The 16,389-nt window shown below is 42.7% G+C and overlaps 1 protein-coding gene across 3 annotated transcripts in view; it reads right to left on the bottom strand.

Moving 5' to 3' along the window:
- Positions 1-10,686: 10,686 nt before the first annotated feature.
- tmpoa (thymopoietin a) overlaps positions 10,687-16,389 on the bottom strand; it is a 36,157-nt gene continuing 30,454 nt past the window's right edge. For all 3 annotated transcript variants that reach the window (XM_031316907.2, XM_031316908.2, XM_031316909.2), the window contains 2 exons: positions 12,967-13,067; positions 10,687-11,779 (listed from right to left, as the gene is read on the bottom strand). In XM_031316907.2, the coding sequence (XP_031172767.1) occupies positions 11,404-11,779; positions 12,967-13,067 (477 nt within the window). In that variant the 3' untranslated portion in view covers positions 10,687-11,403. The remainder of the gene's footprint in view (positions 11,780-12,966; positions 13,068-16,389) is intronic.

The following is a 16,389-nucleotide window of genomic DNA, read 5'->3' as shown; positions in this document are numbered from 1 at the left end:
CATGCAGTACAAGCCAGGCCGAGAGAATGTATCTGCAGACTGGTTATCTCGGCTCCCACTGCTAAGCTACTGAAATGTTGAATTTGAGTCTGCTTGCACTGTCTTTCCTGTGCAGAATACACTGCGTGAGCTGCTCACCTCAAGATGGCCTATGACAGCAAAAAGCCTTGATCCAAAAAATCAGCCCTTCTTCAAAATCCGGCACAAGCTCTCCCTACAAGGTGACTGCGTGGTACGTGGCACACATTGACTCCTGGTGCCAGACCCACTGCAGCCAAAATTGATCGCCCTGGCTCATGACACACACCAGGGAATTGTGAGAACAAAACTCAAAGAAGTATATTGGTGGCCTGGCATGTGTCACATGCCAGTCACACGACAAGTCTGCAGTCACACTCACTCCTCCACTACAGTCTGTGCCATATCCAGAAGCAGCATGAGAAAAAGTGGCCATTGATGCGGTGGGACCCTTTGATAAGTTGTCAATAGACTGCCGCAACGCAATCACGCTCATTGATTATCACAGTAAATTCAATTCAATTAAATTTTATTTATAGTATCAAATCATAACAAGAGTTATCTCTAGACACTTCACAGATAGAGTAGGTCTAGACCACACTATAATTTACAAAGACCCAAAAATTCCAGTAATTCCCACAAGAGCAAGCATTTAGTGCGACAGTGGTGAGGAGAAACCTAGGACAGACCCAGGCTCTTGGTAGGTGGTGGGTGACAGTGCCGGTTGGGGGTGTGATGAACAGTGGCAATAATAGTAACAATAAAGATAATGGAACTATGACTAGAAATAGTAGTTGTTGTAGTAATTCATGGCGTAGCAGGGCACTGCAGGGCGTAGCAGGGTGTAGCAGGGCACTGCAGGGTGTAGCTGGACTTAGCAGGGCACTGCACGATGTAGCAGGGCATAGCAGGGCGCCTAGCAGGACCACGCTGCAACCATGATTTAGGTGCCACCCTAATCCAGGGAAAACTGCGGGGCGAGAAAACATAAGGGCTCCAGGGAACAAGCTCCCCAGAGCTAGGTTAGTAACAAGCATTTGCCCACAGATGAAAAGACACACCCACCCCTGCCGGTCTAGGCCAAGGTTATAATCGTTAACGAAAATGAACGGGAAAAAACATTGTCATTAACTGAATTAAAATAAAAACGAGGCATTACAAAAAAACGATAACTAAACTAAAACTGTAATGTCCGTTTGCAAAACTAACTAAAATAAAATAAAATAATCGAGTAAATGTCCTTAGTTTTCGTCTTTGTCGATCTTTCATAGAGCAAATAACGTTATATCTCTCCGACCATGACATTTCCCGTAGACATGTATAGTTTCTGACTGGGAACACAGAAATTCCGACATTCCACGTCAAATTGAACACAACATGTCCGTGGCTCCGTGCCATCATAGCGGTACTGAAAGTCGGAAGAAAGCGGCAGTCCTATTTGATAATGACTGTGTCAGATAAAAGCGCCTTGCAGTGGAAGGTGGTAAAATATGTGGCCAATTTATTACAGGGAAAAATCCCACGAATTTTAAAGTACATTTGGGAAGCGCACACAAGCTAGGAGGCTAACCTAGCTTACCTTAACAAGGTAAAGAAGAACGCAAAGCCCCCTTTCCCCGAAACAGAAGCTAACCTCGGTAACGTAAGGCATGGATGTATGGATACAGGGCATGGATGTATGGATACAGGGCATGGATGTATGGATACAGGGCATGGATGTATGGATACAGGGCATGGATGTATGGATACAGGGCATGGATGTATGGGTACAGGGCATGGATGTATGGATACAGGGCATGGATGTATGGATACAGGGCATGGATGTATGGATACAGGGCATGGATGTATGGATACAGGGCATGGATGTATGGATACAGGGCATGGATGTATGGGTACAGGGCATGGATGTATGGATACAGGGCATGGATGTATGGGTACAGGGCATGGATGTATTGATACAGGGCATGGATGTATGGATACAGGGCATGGATGTATGGGTACAGGGCATGGATGTATGGATACAGGGCATGGATGTATGGGTACAGGGCATGGATGTATGGATACAGGGCATGGATGTATGGGTACAGGGCATGGATGTATGGATACAGGGCATGGATGTATGGGTACAGGGCATGGATGTATTGATACAGGGCATGGATGTATTGATACAGGGCATGGATGTATGGGTACAGGGCATGGATGTATGGATACAGGGCATGGATGTATGGGTACAGGGCATGGATGTATTGATACAGGGCATGGATGTATTGATACAGGGCATGGATGTATGGGTACAGGGCATGGATGTATGGATACAGGGCATGGATGTATGGGTACAGGGCATGGATGTATGGATACAGGGCATGGATGTATGGGTACAGGGCATGGATGTATTGATACAGGGCATGGATGTATTGATACAGGGCATGGATGTATGGGTACAGGGCATGGATGTATGGGTACAGGGCATGGATGTATGGGTACAGGGCCAGCTGCAGCATGACAGAGAACACTACAGGAAGGCTTTCATCGGCGACCTGACAGCTGCTGGTTAGTACATACGCAGGAACACCAAAAACAGGAGGAAGCGTGGGTTAATATGTGGATTGATACTGGGACGTCTACACAACTGTGTGAGTCGATTGACTTCAAAAAGTTCGCCACTTTACTCGAACCAAAGTTGAAAACACCTGTTCATGTATGTCTTCTTTAGTCTGTTGGCTGTTTAGTTTTTTTTCCTGGAACACGTCACTTACACATTTTGCACTTACTGCTGCATCTTGTGTAGACTGTTTACATATTTATGACCATATGTAGGCTACATTTTATTTACTGGTGTTATTGTTGAATACATTGTGAATACATATTTCTAAAATTGTATGATGTTTTTGTTGAGTTATTATTACACAATACTTGTTCTGATCTTTTTGAATCCCCGGACAAATAACCCATATTACACAAAAAGACTAAAACTAATAAAAACTAAACTAAAACTAAGCATTTTCAAAAAATAAAAACTAAACTAGCAAACCCGCTATAAAAGCTAATTAAAACTAAACTGAATTTGAAAACAAAAAGTCAAAACGAAATAAAAATAAAAACTTATGAAAAATGCAAAACTATAATAACCTTGGTCTAGGCGAAAGCTGCTACTCCTCACTCCCTAAATACATGTATAAGCTTTCTATGAAGAGAAGCAGAGATAGGGAGGGGGCGCGCCATGACTATGGCTACACACCCTCCCCCGCCAGTCTAGGTGAACGCTGCAACTCCTCACTTCCTAATTATAAGCTTTATCAAAGAGGAGAGTTTTAAGTTTACTCTTAAATGTGATGAGGGGTGTCTGCCCCCCGAACCGAGACTGGGAGCTGGTTCCACAGGAGAGGAGCCTGATAGCTAAAGGCTCTGTCTCCCATTCTAACTCTGCATTCTGGGAGCGCAGTGCTCCAGTGGGACAATACGTACTATGATAGGGTGACCAGACGTCCCCGGAAATATCCCCGGTTTTCACTGTGACTGACAGACCCGAAATTGGAATGAAAGACAGAAAACATTGACCAAACGCGCACCCTACACGTGCAGGCTCAAGACCACCGAGCAAGAGCAAGCGCTGCTCAGAGCTCAGAGATGTTCTAGAATGCCCATATTTTACATGCTAAAATTACTGTTTATTTACATGGAGTCTGGTGGGTTTAGCAAATGCAATTTCGTGGACTTTTTATGTTTTAAAAAAGGATCTTACTCTTTAACAGTAAGGTCGCCCTCCTTAGAAATCCTTTCCATAATGTTGTCAGACACTTAGAATATTAATCTGAGTCTGTCAGTGGCAAAAACGAGCACCTGTATGAACGTAAATACAAGCTGGACAGTTGACGTCCTATTAACTTACATTGTAGCTTGTTTCGCCGTTGCCGACTGCAGTGATCTCGTTTAATACTGGACCAATGTCAAAGGAAAATATTTCCTCAATAGTTTTAACTGTATCTGATACTCAATGAGCTGTTGCAGAAACAAGCCCAGCCTGAAGCAATAAAGCAAAAGCTGTCAGATAAATGTAGTGCAGTAAACATTACAACATTTCCCTCTGAGGTGTAGTGGAGTACTTGTGAAGTAGCAGCAGGGGCGATTCTAGAATCAGACCTTTAGGGGGGCTCAGCCCCTAATGAGAATGTGACATGGATATAGTGCATGCAAAAGTGTTAATCTGCGCCATGAAATTACCAAGTTCTTCACAACCGCACTCCTGCTCTTCCTCTGACAGATAGAGACTCAGCCAGAGGCGTGAGTCTGGCACTTCAACCAGAATCTAAGCTTTCCAATGATATTAGCGCCAGTTGCTGTGACAAATGGTTTGCAAGAAAATTAACATTGAACTTACATGAAATGTTATCATATTTGCATCCTGCATAAATCTCTGCACACCCATTACTCTCTGTGAAATATCTCACAAACTCTTCACTCAACACATGCATCGGTACAACAAGCAGTTCCCAGGTAATCCGTTTTTGAAATTGCAACAAAATTTCTACATGGTCTCCAACTTTGGACCAAAACTATAATGTATTCTCATGTAAACTATTTATGTCAGCACAACATTTTTGTAAATTGCTTAGCCAGTGTATCCCACTATAATGGTTATTATATTGCCAGATTCCAGACAATCCCACTTACTTATATATATCCCACTTACAAATTAGAGTTTAGATTCTCGGCCCAAGCCCGAGCCCGACCCGAGCCCAACCGGACCTCGGGTCGGGCTCGGGCCGTTATTTTCCGCCACATCCTCGGGCCGGGCCGGACCCTTGATCAAGCAATTATTTTTTATCCATTACCTTATTATCCTATTTGGGTGGGGAGATAGCTATGCCATAATCAGAAATATTATAAAGATATATATAGGCTATATAAAAGTAACAAATGTGTATAAAAGTTAGGCTGCAGTTAGAAAATGCAGCACGTGTCATGCGCGGAGTCTCCTCCTCTCACACGCATCACACCGGGAGCTGGAAGATGTAAAGAAAAAAAGAAAAACAGGAGAATTAACTTTGAGCAAGTGTGGAGGAAAGTCGGAGGTATGGAAGCAGTTTAAACAAGTCGTGGGCAGTGACAACAATATGTTGTTCATCATTGTTTTGTTTTTTTTACGTTTCTTCATTCGGATCCACTTGCGATCTGTTCCATTCTAAACAAACAGCAGTTTACAGCTTCGTCCTTGTTGTATTCTTCTAAACAGATTTCTGCAGTTCAAACAACTCTGAATTGTAGTTGAGAACGTCAGTTATAACGGCCCACGTATTAAAACATTGTCGGGTTTAAATCGGGCTCGGGCTCATAATTACAGTTAATGTGCCGGGCCGGGCTCGGACGCAACGTGCTCGGGCTCGGGCAGGTTCGGGCTTGATTTTTGGGCCGATCTAAGCTCTATTACAAATATGAATATATATTTCTACTGTTATGCTTCCTAGTGACATTAATGCAAAAATATGAAGAAAAAACTATTCCACAAAATTCTGAAGTGCAAAATAGTTCAGGCTACAGCACAAATATTTCCATCCATAGATAAGAATAATCAAGTCTAACCTCTTCTTTTCAAAGTGCACCAGATTGATGCATTTAAACGTTAAAATAGACATTTTCTTACAGGGGAGCATGCCCATGGACCCCCCTAGGGGGGCTTGTGCCCCAGTGCAGCTCTAGGTCTAGTGACGCCCCTGGGGCAGTGTCCCCGTTTTAAGTTTACAAAGATAAAAAAATTACCTGTTTTGGAGGTTTATTATTCATTTATGCTTCTGAGCTGAAAATGTCCCTGGATATGGTCTCAGAAATCTGGTCACCTTATACTATGAGCTCTTCAAGATATGATGGTGCTAGACCATTTAGAGCTTTGTAGGTCAGAAGAAGGATTTTAAATTCAATCCTGGATTTTAGCCAATGCAGAGAAGCTACTACAGGAGAAATATGATCTCTTTTCGTAGTTCTTGTCAGAAGACGCACTGCAGCATTCTGGATCAGCTGGAGAGGGACTTATTTGAGCATCCTGATAGTAAGTAATTACAGTAGTCCAGCCTGGAAGTAACAAATACATGGATACAGATACTAGATACACTAGTTTTTCAGCATTGTTTTGAGACAGGATGTGCCTAATTTTGGCGATGTTACGAAGATGAAAAAAGGCTGTTCTTGAGGTGGCCTGAGATAGCCTTTGTTTCACAGGTCACCACACAGACTGTCATACAGTTCCTTTCTACAGTCTTCAGTGAGAAGGTAACCCCAAGGAGCTTGTTTCAGACAACAGCTCACAATTTGTGTCGCAGGAGTTTGACACGTTTCTCCAGGATAGGGCATTGTGCATAGAAAGTCATCCGTCTACTACCTGAGGAGAAATGGTGAGATTGAATGCTTCAACCGCAGCCTGAAGGACAGTTTGCAGACTGCCCTGCTGGAGGGTAGGCACTGGAAGGAGTTCACAAGGGAATTCCTGCATGTGCATGTGGCAGGACGTCCACTTCCACAGAGCAAAGCACTGTCCTCAAGGCAGCTTGCAGTCAGAGTCAGAGAAAACAAGGAAAAAACCAAGACATACACAGACCACAAGAGAGGGGCCACAGGTGTGTCCTTCCAGTGTGGGTCATATGTTCGGGTGAAGAAACCTGGCATCCTTCCTAAATCTCACTGCAAACACTCTACGTAAACACTTCCAGACCACTCAGGGTGGTGGAAAAGAGAGGACAGTATACCTACCTGCTGTCGGATGGGCGCTGCTGGAACGCATCTCACCTTGTGCTAGCTTCTCCCCAGGAAAGAGGGGGTGACAGTGAACTGCCGCCCCTGGACCGTGAAACTGCACCAGCTACACCTCAGGCAGGTGCACCTACCTCACCTGCCAGACCGGTCAGGCTCAGAAGAGCCTCAGAATGGACTAAGGACTTTGTGTTGTGATAACCTCAACAAGCACAAATGTAGAGGCTGAACCTGCTATATTCCACTGTTCATGTTTGGTGTAATACCCCTAAAATTTAAGCATTATTAATAATTCAGATAAGTTAATCAATTTATTGATATTAATGAACTGGTGGCGAACAGAGAGGTATGATTTGAACCAGGAGAGGGCTCCTAATGCTTAGGATAGGTTAAATGCAGAGATTGAATTTCACTACATTGTACTGTACGATTGTATGTGACAAATAATAAAGTTTCTTCTCTTTCATCTTCTTCTTCTGAGGGAGGGCTCAAGGCAGGTGAGGAGGATGGAGTGATTGATGATGTCAAAGGCAGCACTGAGGTAAAGATAAAGATGTATTGAATGATTGGTTGCTACAACCCCCAACACAATACTGTAATTCCAACAGTCCTGTAGAGTTTAGCATTTATCAGTTATCCAATATTCGTCACCACTTGTTGCTACTGCTCAAGTTACATTAAATGAAGTTATTTAGAAACATTGCTAGATTATTGGTATGCTTCCTAGTATGCACTGTATTTGGGTTAAAATTCCCAAGGCCTTTGTCCTTATTTGAACAAGGTTACATAGTGGTGTAACGGACCATAGTTGATCTGTGGTCTGTATGGATCAGCACTCACGATTTGGCACGTCGGAACCACGGATTAATTGCAAAGTTTAAGCATAATAATAGTGTGAAATACATTTTTACTGTCGCTTTTAAAGTAGGCTGATAAATCTCTATGGAGGGTTGCCATGAAAAGATACAGGCAACGCAATTTTCTGTTCCCATGAACGGGGCATGTTAAATTTACTAAATGTAACTTTTTAATGTTTCAGAAAATGTGTAATTTTTCATCTGATGATCATAAATGACCTGTAACAGCAAACAAGACTAACAGTGAAAAGAATGCTATTTTCATATAGTTTTTATTAATGCCTCTGCCCGGGTCCGATTTTTCCCGCAAAGTCACAAAAAGATTTACGGCAGGCAGACCGGCTCTACAGTAACACATTCTGACCGGTGGCAGATTTCGGTGTAACACCGAAAAAGCCTGTTAGTGTATCCAGCCAGGTAAAAGGTAGCAGAAGATTTCTTTATTCTAATTGTGTTTTTATTTTATTTTAGAAGTTATGGCTGATACTAGGGCAGGGCCATCACAGAAACAAAGGAAATTAAAAGAAGAAACAACTAAAAGCTAAAAGGGAAAGTGACAGATGACGGTCGGCCTTTCAACAGATGGAAACAATAACGAGATTATAAATGATTCAGAGCCCACCACGAATTGGCCCTCAGGTATGTAATATGTCTTTACAATGCACGATGTGGTTGTAGTCAGTAACCTACATTAAATTACGTCCCCCTTCCATTTAGCGTGGACGTTTCATTCCTTTTCAATCCGTGTTTGTTTTGGCCTACTATTTTCTTTTCCCTTATGTCCCCCTTTACTTGTGTAAAGCGTCCTTGAGTTTAATGAAATGCACTATATGAATCTAAGTTATTATTATTACTTTGGTTGCTACAGGGGGGCAAGGGGGGGGCAGCACTGTAGGGCCTTGCCCCCCCAGCTGCCCCCCTAACTTTGGTGTTCAAAGAACTGTGCTTGTAAAAACAAACTGCCACTATGTCCACAAGCTTCTTAAAATAAATGGAAAGCTTTTAAAAAAATAATTATTGTCCCGACTTTTTTGTGCTGATCCGAAAATGTATCCAATCCGTGGCTCAAAACTGTGACCCGATCCGAACCGTGAGTTTTGTGATCCATTGCACCCCTAAAGTTACATGATGGAGTCCTGCAATGCCTCTTTTTATATATATGAGGAATCACAAAGTCTTAGTGTAATTCCGAGTTGTGAGCAGTCAACCAATTCATATTTTTTCCTTTCTTAAATAGTTTGATTTGGAAGGATTTCGGAGGCCTGAAGAAGTGAAAGTATCCAGTATTTCAAAGGAAAGTAGCACAGATAAGAAAATAAAAGTATTCTTTCTTAATTTCTTTTAAATATCTTGACCTCTCAGCAGTGGCGGAGCTAGAAAATTTTACATTGGGTGGCATAGGGGTAGCGAGAGATCTTGGCAGGGTGGCAGGGGTAGATGGTACATGGGAACCCCCATATGTAAACGCACTGCTATGGCCTACTATGCCCCGCAATTGTAATATTTTGAATTATGCTGTTCTTGTCTTTACTAAATTTAACAAAACTAATCCAAGGGCAGAATGCTCTTACAAATCACAAGGGGGCAATTTGACTTTTGGCTGTCAAATAACTGTAATAGCTGTTGTTGTTGATGAATCGCCTTTAGCATACATTACATTTATTACAAATTACAGTTTAAACTTCACCTGGGGAAACTGACTTCACTTTCAGAGGCTCGGGGGCAGCTCAGTCGCTCTAGTCTTTACCGGGATGCAGGGCCACCACCCCGCAGCAGACTCGCTGTGTGTGAACGCCACTCTGCACATTTGATGCAGGGACGTAGCTAAGTATTTGAGGGGTAGGGGGTTAGGATTACATCTACAATTATTATTTATTATTAATTAATATAAATGAATTGTTTGTTTCAATGTTTTAGGAAGCTTGTGGACATAGTGGCAGTTTTTTGAACACCAAAGTTAGGGGGCAAGGCCCTACAGTGGGGGTCAGCTGCCCCCCTTTGCCCCCCTATAGATCCACCCCTAGCCCTCTCAGATTTATCCTTGTTGTGTCCAGACCCCCAGGTTAAAAAAGTGTGACAAAGTCAAATTGGAAGTGACAAACCCAGAGGCAAAATCTAACTATAAAGCGAGGAATGTCTGTCTTTCTGTTTGTCCTTTGCATATCTCGAGAAACATTCATCCAATCTACTTCACACTTGGCGGGTGTATTGCTGACGTGCAGTGTTGAGTGCTGGTGCAATATGGACATGTGACATGTTTAATATTAAACACGTCGCATGCGCATAAGAACAATAACAAAGACGTCCCATGCAGCACGCTGTCGTATGGATGTAAACATAGAGGCCACTGAAGTCAGCAGATGTGTCCAAAATGAACTACGTACCCAATATGTGTACTGTTGTTCAACATACTTCTGTGTGAATAAACAACAGAAGTTGTTGGTATGAGGAAATTCAGTTAAATTGTCTCACTAAAACATGTATTGAAGTTATTCAGTTTTTTAAGATTATCCATAGACATAAATTTTCTGCCTGGGTAGCTCACCTGGTAGAGCGTGCACCCATATACAGAGGCTGAGTCCTTACCGCAGCGGCTGCGGGTTCGCTTCCGACCTGCGGCCCTTTGCTGTATGTCATCCCCTCCCTCTCTCTCTCATTTCAGGTCTCAAGCTGTCCTATCTAGTAAAGGCCTAAAATGCCCAAAAAATAATCATAATGAATAAATAAAGTTGGCAATGATGTCCACGTTACTGCTGAATTGCTTTTTTGTTTTCTCAAACTACAGAGCGACACGAGGCCCAAATCACAGAACACGCGTGAGTTAATCGCTCCTCCTTCCCATCCTCTAAGTGGATTTTGTCGCTTTTCAGGCCGCCATTGTAAAGAACTTGTTCTTAATGACCTGCCTGTAAAAATAAAGGTGTAAAAAATATATATATCACGCAGATAAAAAAAATTGTGGCGTTAAAAGGAAGTTACGTTAACTTATCGCGTTCATTTTGACAGTCCTAACGTTTTTACAGTGCACACATTTTACATCCTCATGAATAAAATGCTCTTACAGGAAAAGTAACAACATTATAGTTTATTGAGTGGATTTTCAATATTTGTGACAGTGAATACATAATTAAGTAGAATAAACAGGGACATTCAATTTATTACAAGAGAACATTAAGAAAATATTGGTGTAGCGTTTAAGAAGATTTAGAAGTATTTGGATTATAATAACAAGCCTCCCTGTCTCATTAACAAAGATGGTCAAGTAAGGTTCAAAACAAAAATACAGGTTCAAGGCTGTTAACAGACAGAGACAGACACTAAGGCATGGTGTGAAAAGAATCTCTCTCTCTCACAAACACACACACACACACACACACACACACACACACACACACACAAAATGAACATGATAATAAAAGGTGAGTCCACATATTTTTAAGAAAGCTACTGTGTGTGGCTGGCTTTGTCATAACCTCACAGACTATTAGTCAAAGATCAAGAATGGACCAAAACAACAACAGCACAGGAGGTACTGTCCTTTCACAACATGATATGGAGATCCTTGAAGTGTCGATGAAAGGGCTACGTCGCTTCTCTTAAAGGGATTCACTGTCAATTGATTTAGAAATAAAAGGAAAAAAGAAAAGACAATCTTGAGGAAAAAACGGCGAAGATGTCAGGTAATTTCACAGCGGCCATGAATAAAATGGCTACAACGCAGATTCACACTTGAAAAAAATAGAAGTAGACAGATTTCTATTCCCCCCTCAGGCCCTTCCTGTGCTCTCTACGCTGTGCTGTCACTGGTCACTTCTGTGTCTTGGCCTCCAAAAGGGCTGATGCTGTCGGTCTCCATGGCTTGGTAAACCAAGAACAGGAAAGCAGCCACAACGGCCAGCAGGAACAGCTTTATCCACAGAGACACACTGCGGGGCGCTGCCTTGGTCGGACCTGCAGGGGGAGCTGCAGACAGAAGCCTGGAGGAGGAGTTGGATGGGGGCAGGCTGGTGACTCTGTTCACAGTGCAGCTCTCTGTGTAGGAGGAGGAAGAGCTGGTTGTCTTGGTGGTTTTTGGAGAGAAGAGGCAGTTTTCATCATTCCACAGATCACTGGACTTCACTGGGCGACCGGCGGCTCCTTTAATGGGTCGTCGACAGGTGGCGCTACAAGAGACAAGGTTTTACAGTCATTGTTGTATGAGGGTTAGATAAATTGTTTATGTCTCGGAAAACACAGCAAACATTCTTATAGATACATAAAAGCTCCATCATTGTCTTAATGACAATGATGGCAATACAATGACAATACGATGACAATATCTTAATTCTGGTCTGTGTCTTGTTCACACAGAATTATCACAAGTGAACCAAGAGCTGTAAACATGAAGTCAAATGAACCGACGGCACAGTTTTAGTGATGTCATACTGCATCATCAGCCTTACATGGACACACTAATTCTTAATGGAGGAACTGATCGAATTTCTAAATTCGGAACGTTATCTCTAGATTAACTAAATCGGCCTAACTCTACCTGCGATGTGTGTCAACCAAAGTACACATCACTACCTGAGGCCAGCGTATCTTTTAAAATTCTTTGCAATGGGAGCACCGCATATTTACGCGATGCTACAAACGCAGCAGTGTCTCAGCTGAAAAAACTCTTTGCTTCCAAAGTGCAGTCTAGCACTCCCAGCTGGGCATTTTCAAATAGCAGTTTCAGTTGTCAGCTAGGAAGAAAGGCTTTGGTGGACATAGGTGGTGTATATACACTATCACACAGTCACAAGCAATCTGCTACTATTGGCGACATTAGTGGCACAGCATGCACTTGATCCTAGTGCTAGTGGAATGCACTGAGTAGAGATGAGACGAATTGGACTGTATATCTAAGTGCGTAATACTTAAAAACCAACAATTAAAGCAAGGGGAGCCTTTCCTACACTGGCTGCATAGGGACTATAGATGCTTTTTCATAGTCCTAACAACAGCAATTGCAAATTTCTGTAAAATAATTGTGTGTGCAGCTTCCAGAAGCAAACTTCCACTCTTAATTTTTTATGGTTGCATTAAGGGAGGTTAGAATAGTGGTTGCAAAAGTGGGGTCTGGGGACCCCATGGGGTCCTAGAGGGGGTCCCCAGCAAAAACAGGAATTTTTTTTCACACAATGACGGAATGTATGACTTTGGTCATGGGTATCATACACTTTCAGATGGGGAAAAAAAAGTTTGGGAAGTCTTGTGAGTCCCCAAACTTTATGAGAATACAAAAATAAATTGCTGAAGTGTCTGTTTAATTGTTTTGTAAAGTGTTATTTTTGATTGATAACAAAAATAACCATTGGTTACTTACGTGATTCCTGTTGGACTACTGATGTCATTGGGGAAGAGCTCCTTTAGAACGTCATTCTCCTGCACTTTCGGGGCTTGGTCGCCGGCTGCAATCTTCTCCACCTAAAAGACAAAACAAGCATGGAGAGCATGATTTAAAGAGCAAGCAGATGCAAAGGAAATATTCCCCATTACTTCATGATTATCACCTGTACATGCATGTTTGGACCAGCAGGGGTACCTTGTTTGATATTAGACACCTCTCACCATGTGACCACTTCAAACAAAATGCTGGGCCAACCACTCTTGTTGACTCCTGAACCACCCATAGACAGTTAAAGAAATAGACCAACAGATCCCGTGTCTCTGGACGGAGACCAGTGAAGGATATTAGAAGCTCTTTTCCAGTGAGCGCTGAGCTTTACTGTGCAGCCTCCAACAGAGAGACGACGTAAATGTGCCGTGAGCAACCTGTCTGAAAGTTGGAAGTCTTCTGGTAGCTGTGCCAAGAGAAATCTCAATCATTCCCAATCTAGCAGAGACGGAGAGCGTAGGTATATGTTAAAGAGATAACATAGGCACAGGCTAATTATTGATCACTAAAATGATAGTTAACATTAGTAATTAAACTTAAACAGCTAATGGAAGTCGAAACAGCCTGCGAGCTTCTCCTGTACTATACGGTAATTCCTCTACTGTGCGACAGAAAGTCGCATGGTTTTTATAAAAAACGTCTGCTACGGAGCCATAACGTGAGGTACAAGGTAATGGAGCCTTTTACACATTGTCGTGTTTCTTTAGAAATAAACAATGGACAAATAGAGTCTTTAAACGCTTCAGATGTAAAGTTATTCTCTGTCAAAGTGACGTCAAAATGAATGGCAGTCAATGGGATGCTAACGACCGGTGAGTGTTAAGTAGCATCAAAATGGCGCCATAGGAGCTACGCTTTGTGGACGCTCGCTTACCCCCTTGGAACCACCTTGTGAACGTGACACAGAACACAGTCCCTGCAGTCCCATACCGCTTTCACACCAATGACCCGGGTTGGACCAGGGTTGTCTGACCAGTGTTCAACCCTTTTTTTGTCAATTCAAACCAAGCCAGTCAACTAGTGTTGATCCCTGGCCATGACAATTCAGATACGACCTGGGTTTAGGGATGGGTACGAGACTAATATGGCACTGGTTCCATAATGACCGGTATCTACCGGACTGAATGACAATGCAGATCTCTGTGCCTCATTTCAGTGCTACTTACAGAGGCTTGCAAAAGTATTCATACCCCTTGAACTTTTCCACATTTTGTCACGTTACAACCGTAAATGTATTACATTGGGATTTTATGTGATAGACCAACACAAAGCGCCGCATATTGGGAAGTGGAAGGAAAATGATACATGGTTTTCAAAATGTTTTCAAATAAAAAACTGTGTGGCGTGCAAAAGTATTCAGCCCCCTTTACTCTGATACCCCTAAATAAAATCCAGTGCAACTAATTGCCTTCAGAAGTCACCTAATTAGTAAATAGAGTCCACCTGTGTGTAATCTAAAATCAGTACAAATACAGCTGTTCTGTGAAGGCCTCATAGGTTTGTTAGAGTGAACAAACAGCATCATGAAGCCCAAGGAACATACCAGACAGGTCAGGGATAAAAGTTGTGTAGTTTAAAGCAGGGTTAGGTTATAAAAAAAATATCCCAAGCTTTGAACATCTCACGGAGCACTGTTCAATCCATCATCCGAACATGGAAAGAGCATGGCACAACCGCAAACCTACCAAGACATGGCCGTCCACCTAAACTGACAGGCCGGGCAAGGACAGCATTGATCAGAGAAGCAGCCAAGAGGCCCATGGTAATTCTGGAGGAGCTGCAGAGATCCACAGCTCAGGTGGGAGAATCTCTCCACAGGACAACTATTAGTCGTGCACTCCACAAATCAGGCCTTTATGGAACACTCTTCCATAAAGGCCTGATTTGCAGAAGAAAGCCATTGTTGAAACAAAGCCATAAGAAGTCCCGTTTGCCGTTTGCCATAAGCCATGTGGGGGGGACAGCAAACGTGGAGGAAGGTGCTCTGGTCAGATGAGACCGAATTTGAAGTTTTTGGCCTAAATGCAAAGCGCTGTGTGTGGCGGAAAACTAACACTGCACATCACCCTGAACACAACATCCCCACCGTGAAACATGGTGGTGGCAGCATCATGCTGTGGGGATGCTTTTCTTCAGCAGGGACAGGGAAGCTGGTCAGAGTTGATGGGAATGGAGCCAAATACAGGGCAATCTTAGGAGAAAACCTGTGGTTCACCTTCCAGCAGGACAACGACCCTAAATATACAGCCATAGCTACAATGGAATGGTTTAGACCAAAGCATATTCATGTGTTAGAATGGCCCAGTCAAAATCCAAACCTAAATCCAATTGAGAATCTCTGGCAAGACTTGAAAATTGCTGTTCACAGATGCTTTCAATCCAATCTGACTGAGCTTGAGCTCAAATAAGAATGGGGAAAAATGTCAGATGTACAAAGCTGGTAGAGACATACCCCAAAAGACTTGCAGCTGTAATTGCAGCGAAAGGTGGTTTTACAAAGTATTGAATCAGGGAGGCTGAATACTTTTGCATGCCACACTTTTCAGTTTTTTATTTGTAAAAAAAAAAAAATCATTTTCCTTCCACTTCACAATTATGCGCCACTTTGTGTTGGTCTATCACATAAAAATCCCAATAAAATACATTTACGTTTGTGGTTGTAACGTGACAAAATGTGGAAAAGTTCAAGGGGTATGAATACTTGTGCAAGCCTCTGTAAATGCCTGCGCTGCTCTCTGGTGCTCCAAAACGGACGTTAGAGGCAGCAGAAGCATCACTGCACAACGTGACGCTAGTTCACATTACACTTGGCAGCAGGTAACGTTAGCCTACCGTTAGCTAGTAGCTGGCTTAAACACAGTTAAAATGCTGACAGTTAAACGGTCTAATGTGTGGCTGTATTTCGCTGGAAAGGATTCCAACACCGGGACGTCCAACAGTCTGCAGCTAAAGACACAAAGTAGCCTAGCTGCACCATGGAGTTGTTGGAGAAACAACACTGATGGGATTTGATTGGGTTCAATTGCACCTCGTAAGCTCATGGTGCATTCAATGCTATTGTAAAGTACCCTTCTGCCATCTAGAGATTCTTCTTTTTGTCGTTTAACAGCAATTAACTGGTGAAATAAGTTATTACATTTAAATAAATCATTTAAATTTGACCATATGTTCTTTAATGTCACCGACGGTCGTTGTGTGTTCTTATTTTTTTTTTTACAGTAGGCTCTCTCTGTAGCCTGGGCCCAGGCGAGCGAGAGAGAGAGAGAGAGAGAGAGAGAGAGAGAGAGAGAGAGAGAGAGAGAGAGAGAGAGAGAGAGAGAGAGAGAGAGAGAGAGAGAGAGAGAGAGAGAG

Source organism: Sander lucioperca, chromosome 20 (genome assembly GCF_008315115.2).
Source record: "Sander lucioperca isolate FBNREF2018 chromosome 20, SLUC_FBN_1.2, whole genome shotgun sequence".
In the NCBI taxonomy this organism is placed as follows: Eukaryota; Metazoa; Chordata; class Actinopteri; order Perciformes; family Percidae; genus Sander; species Sander lucioperca.
This window is presented reverse-complemented; position numbering and strand designations above follow the sequence as displayed.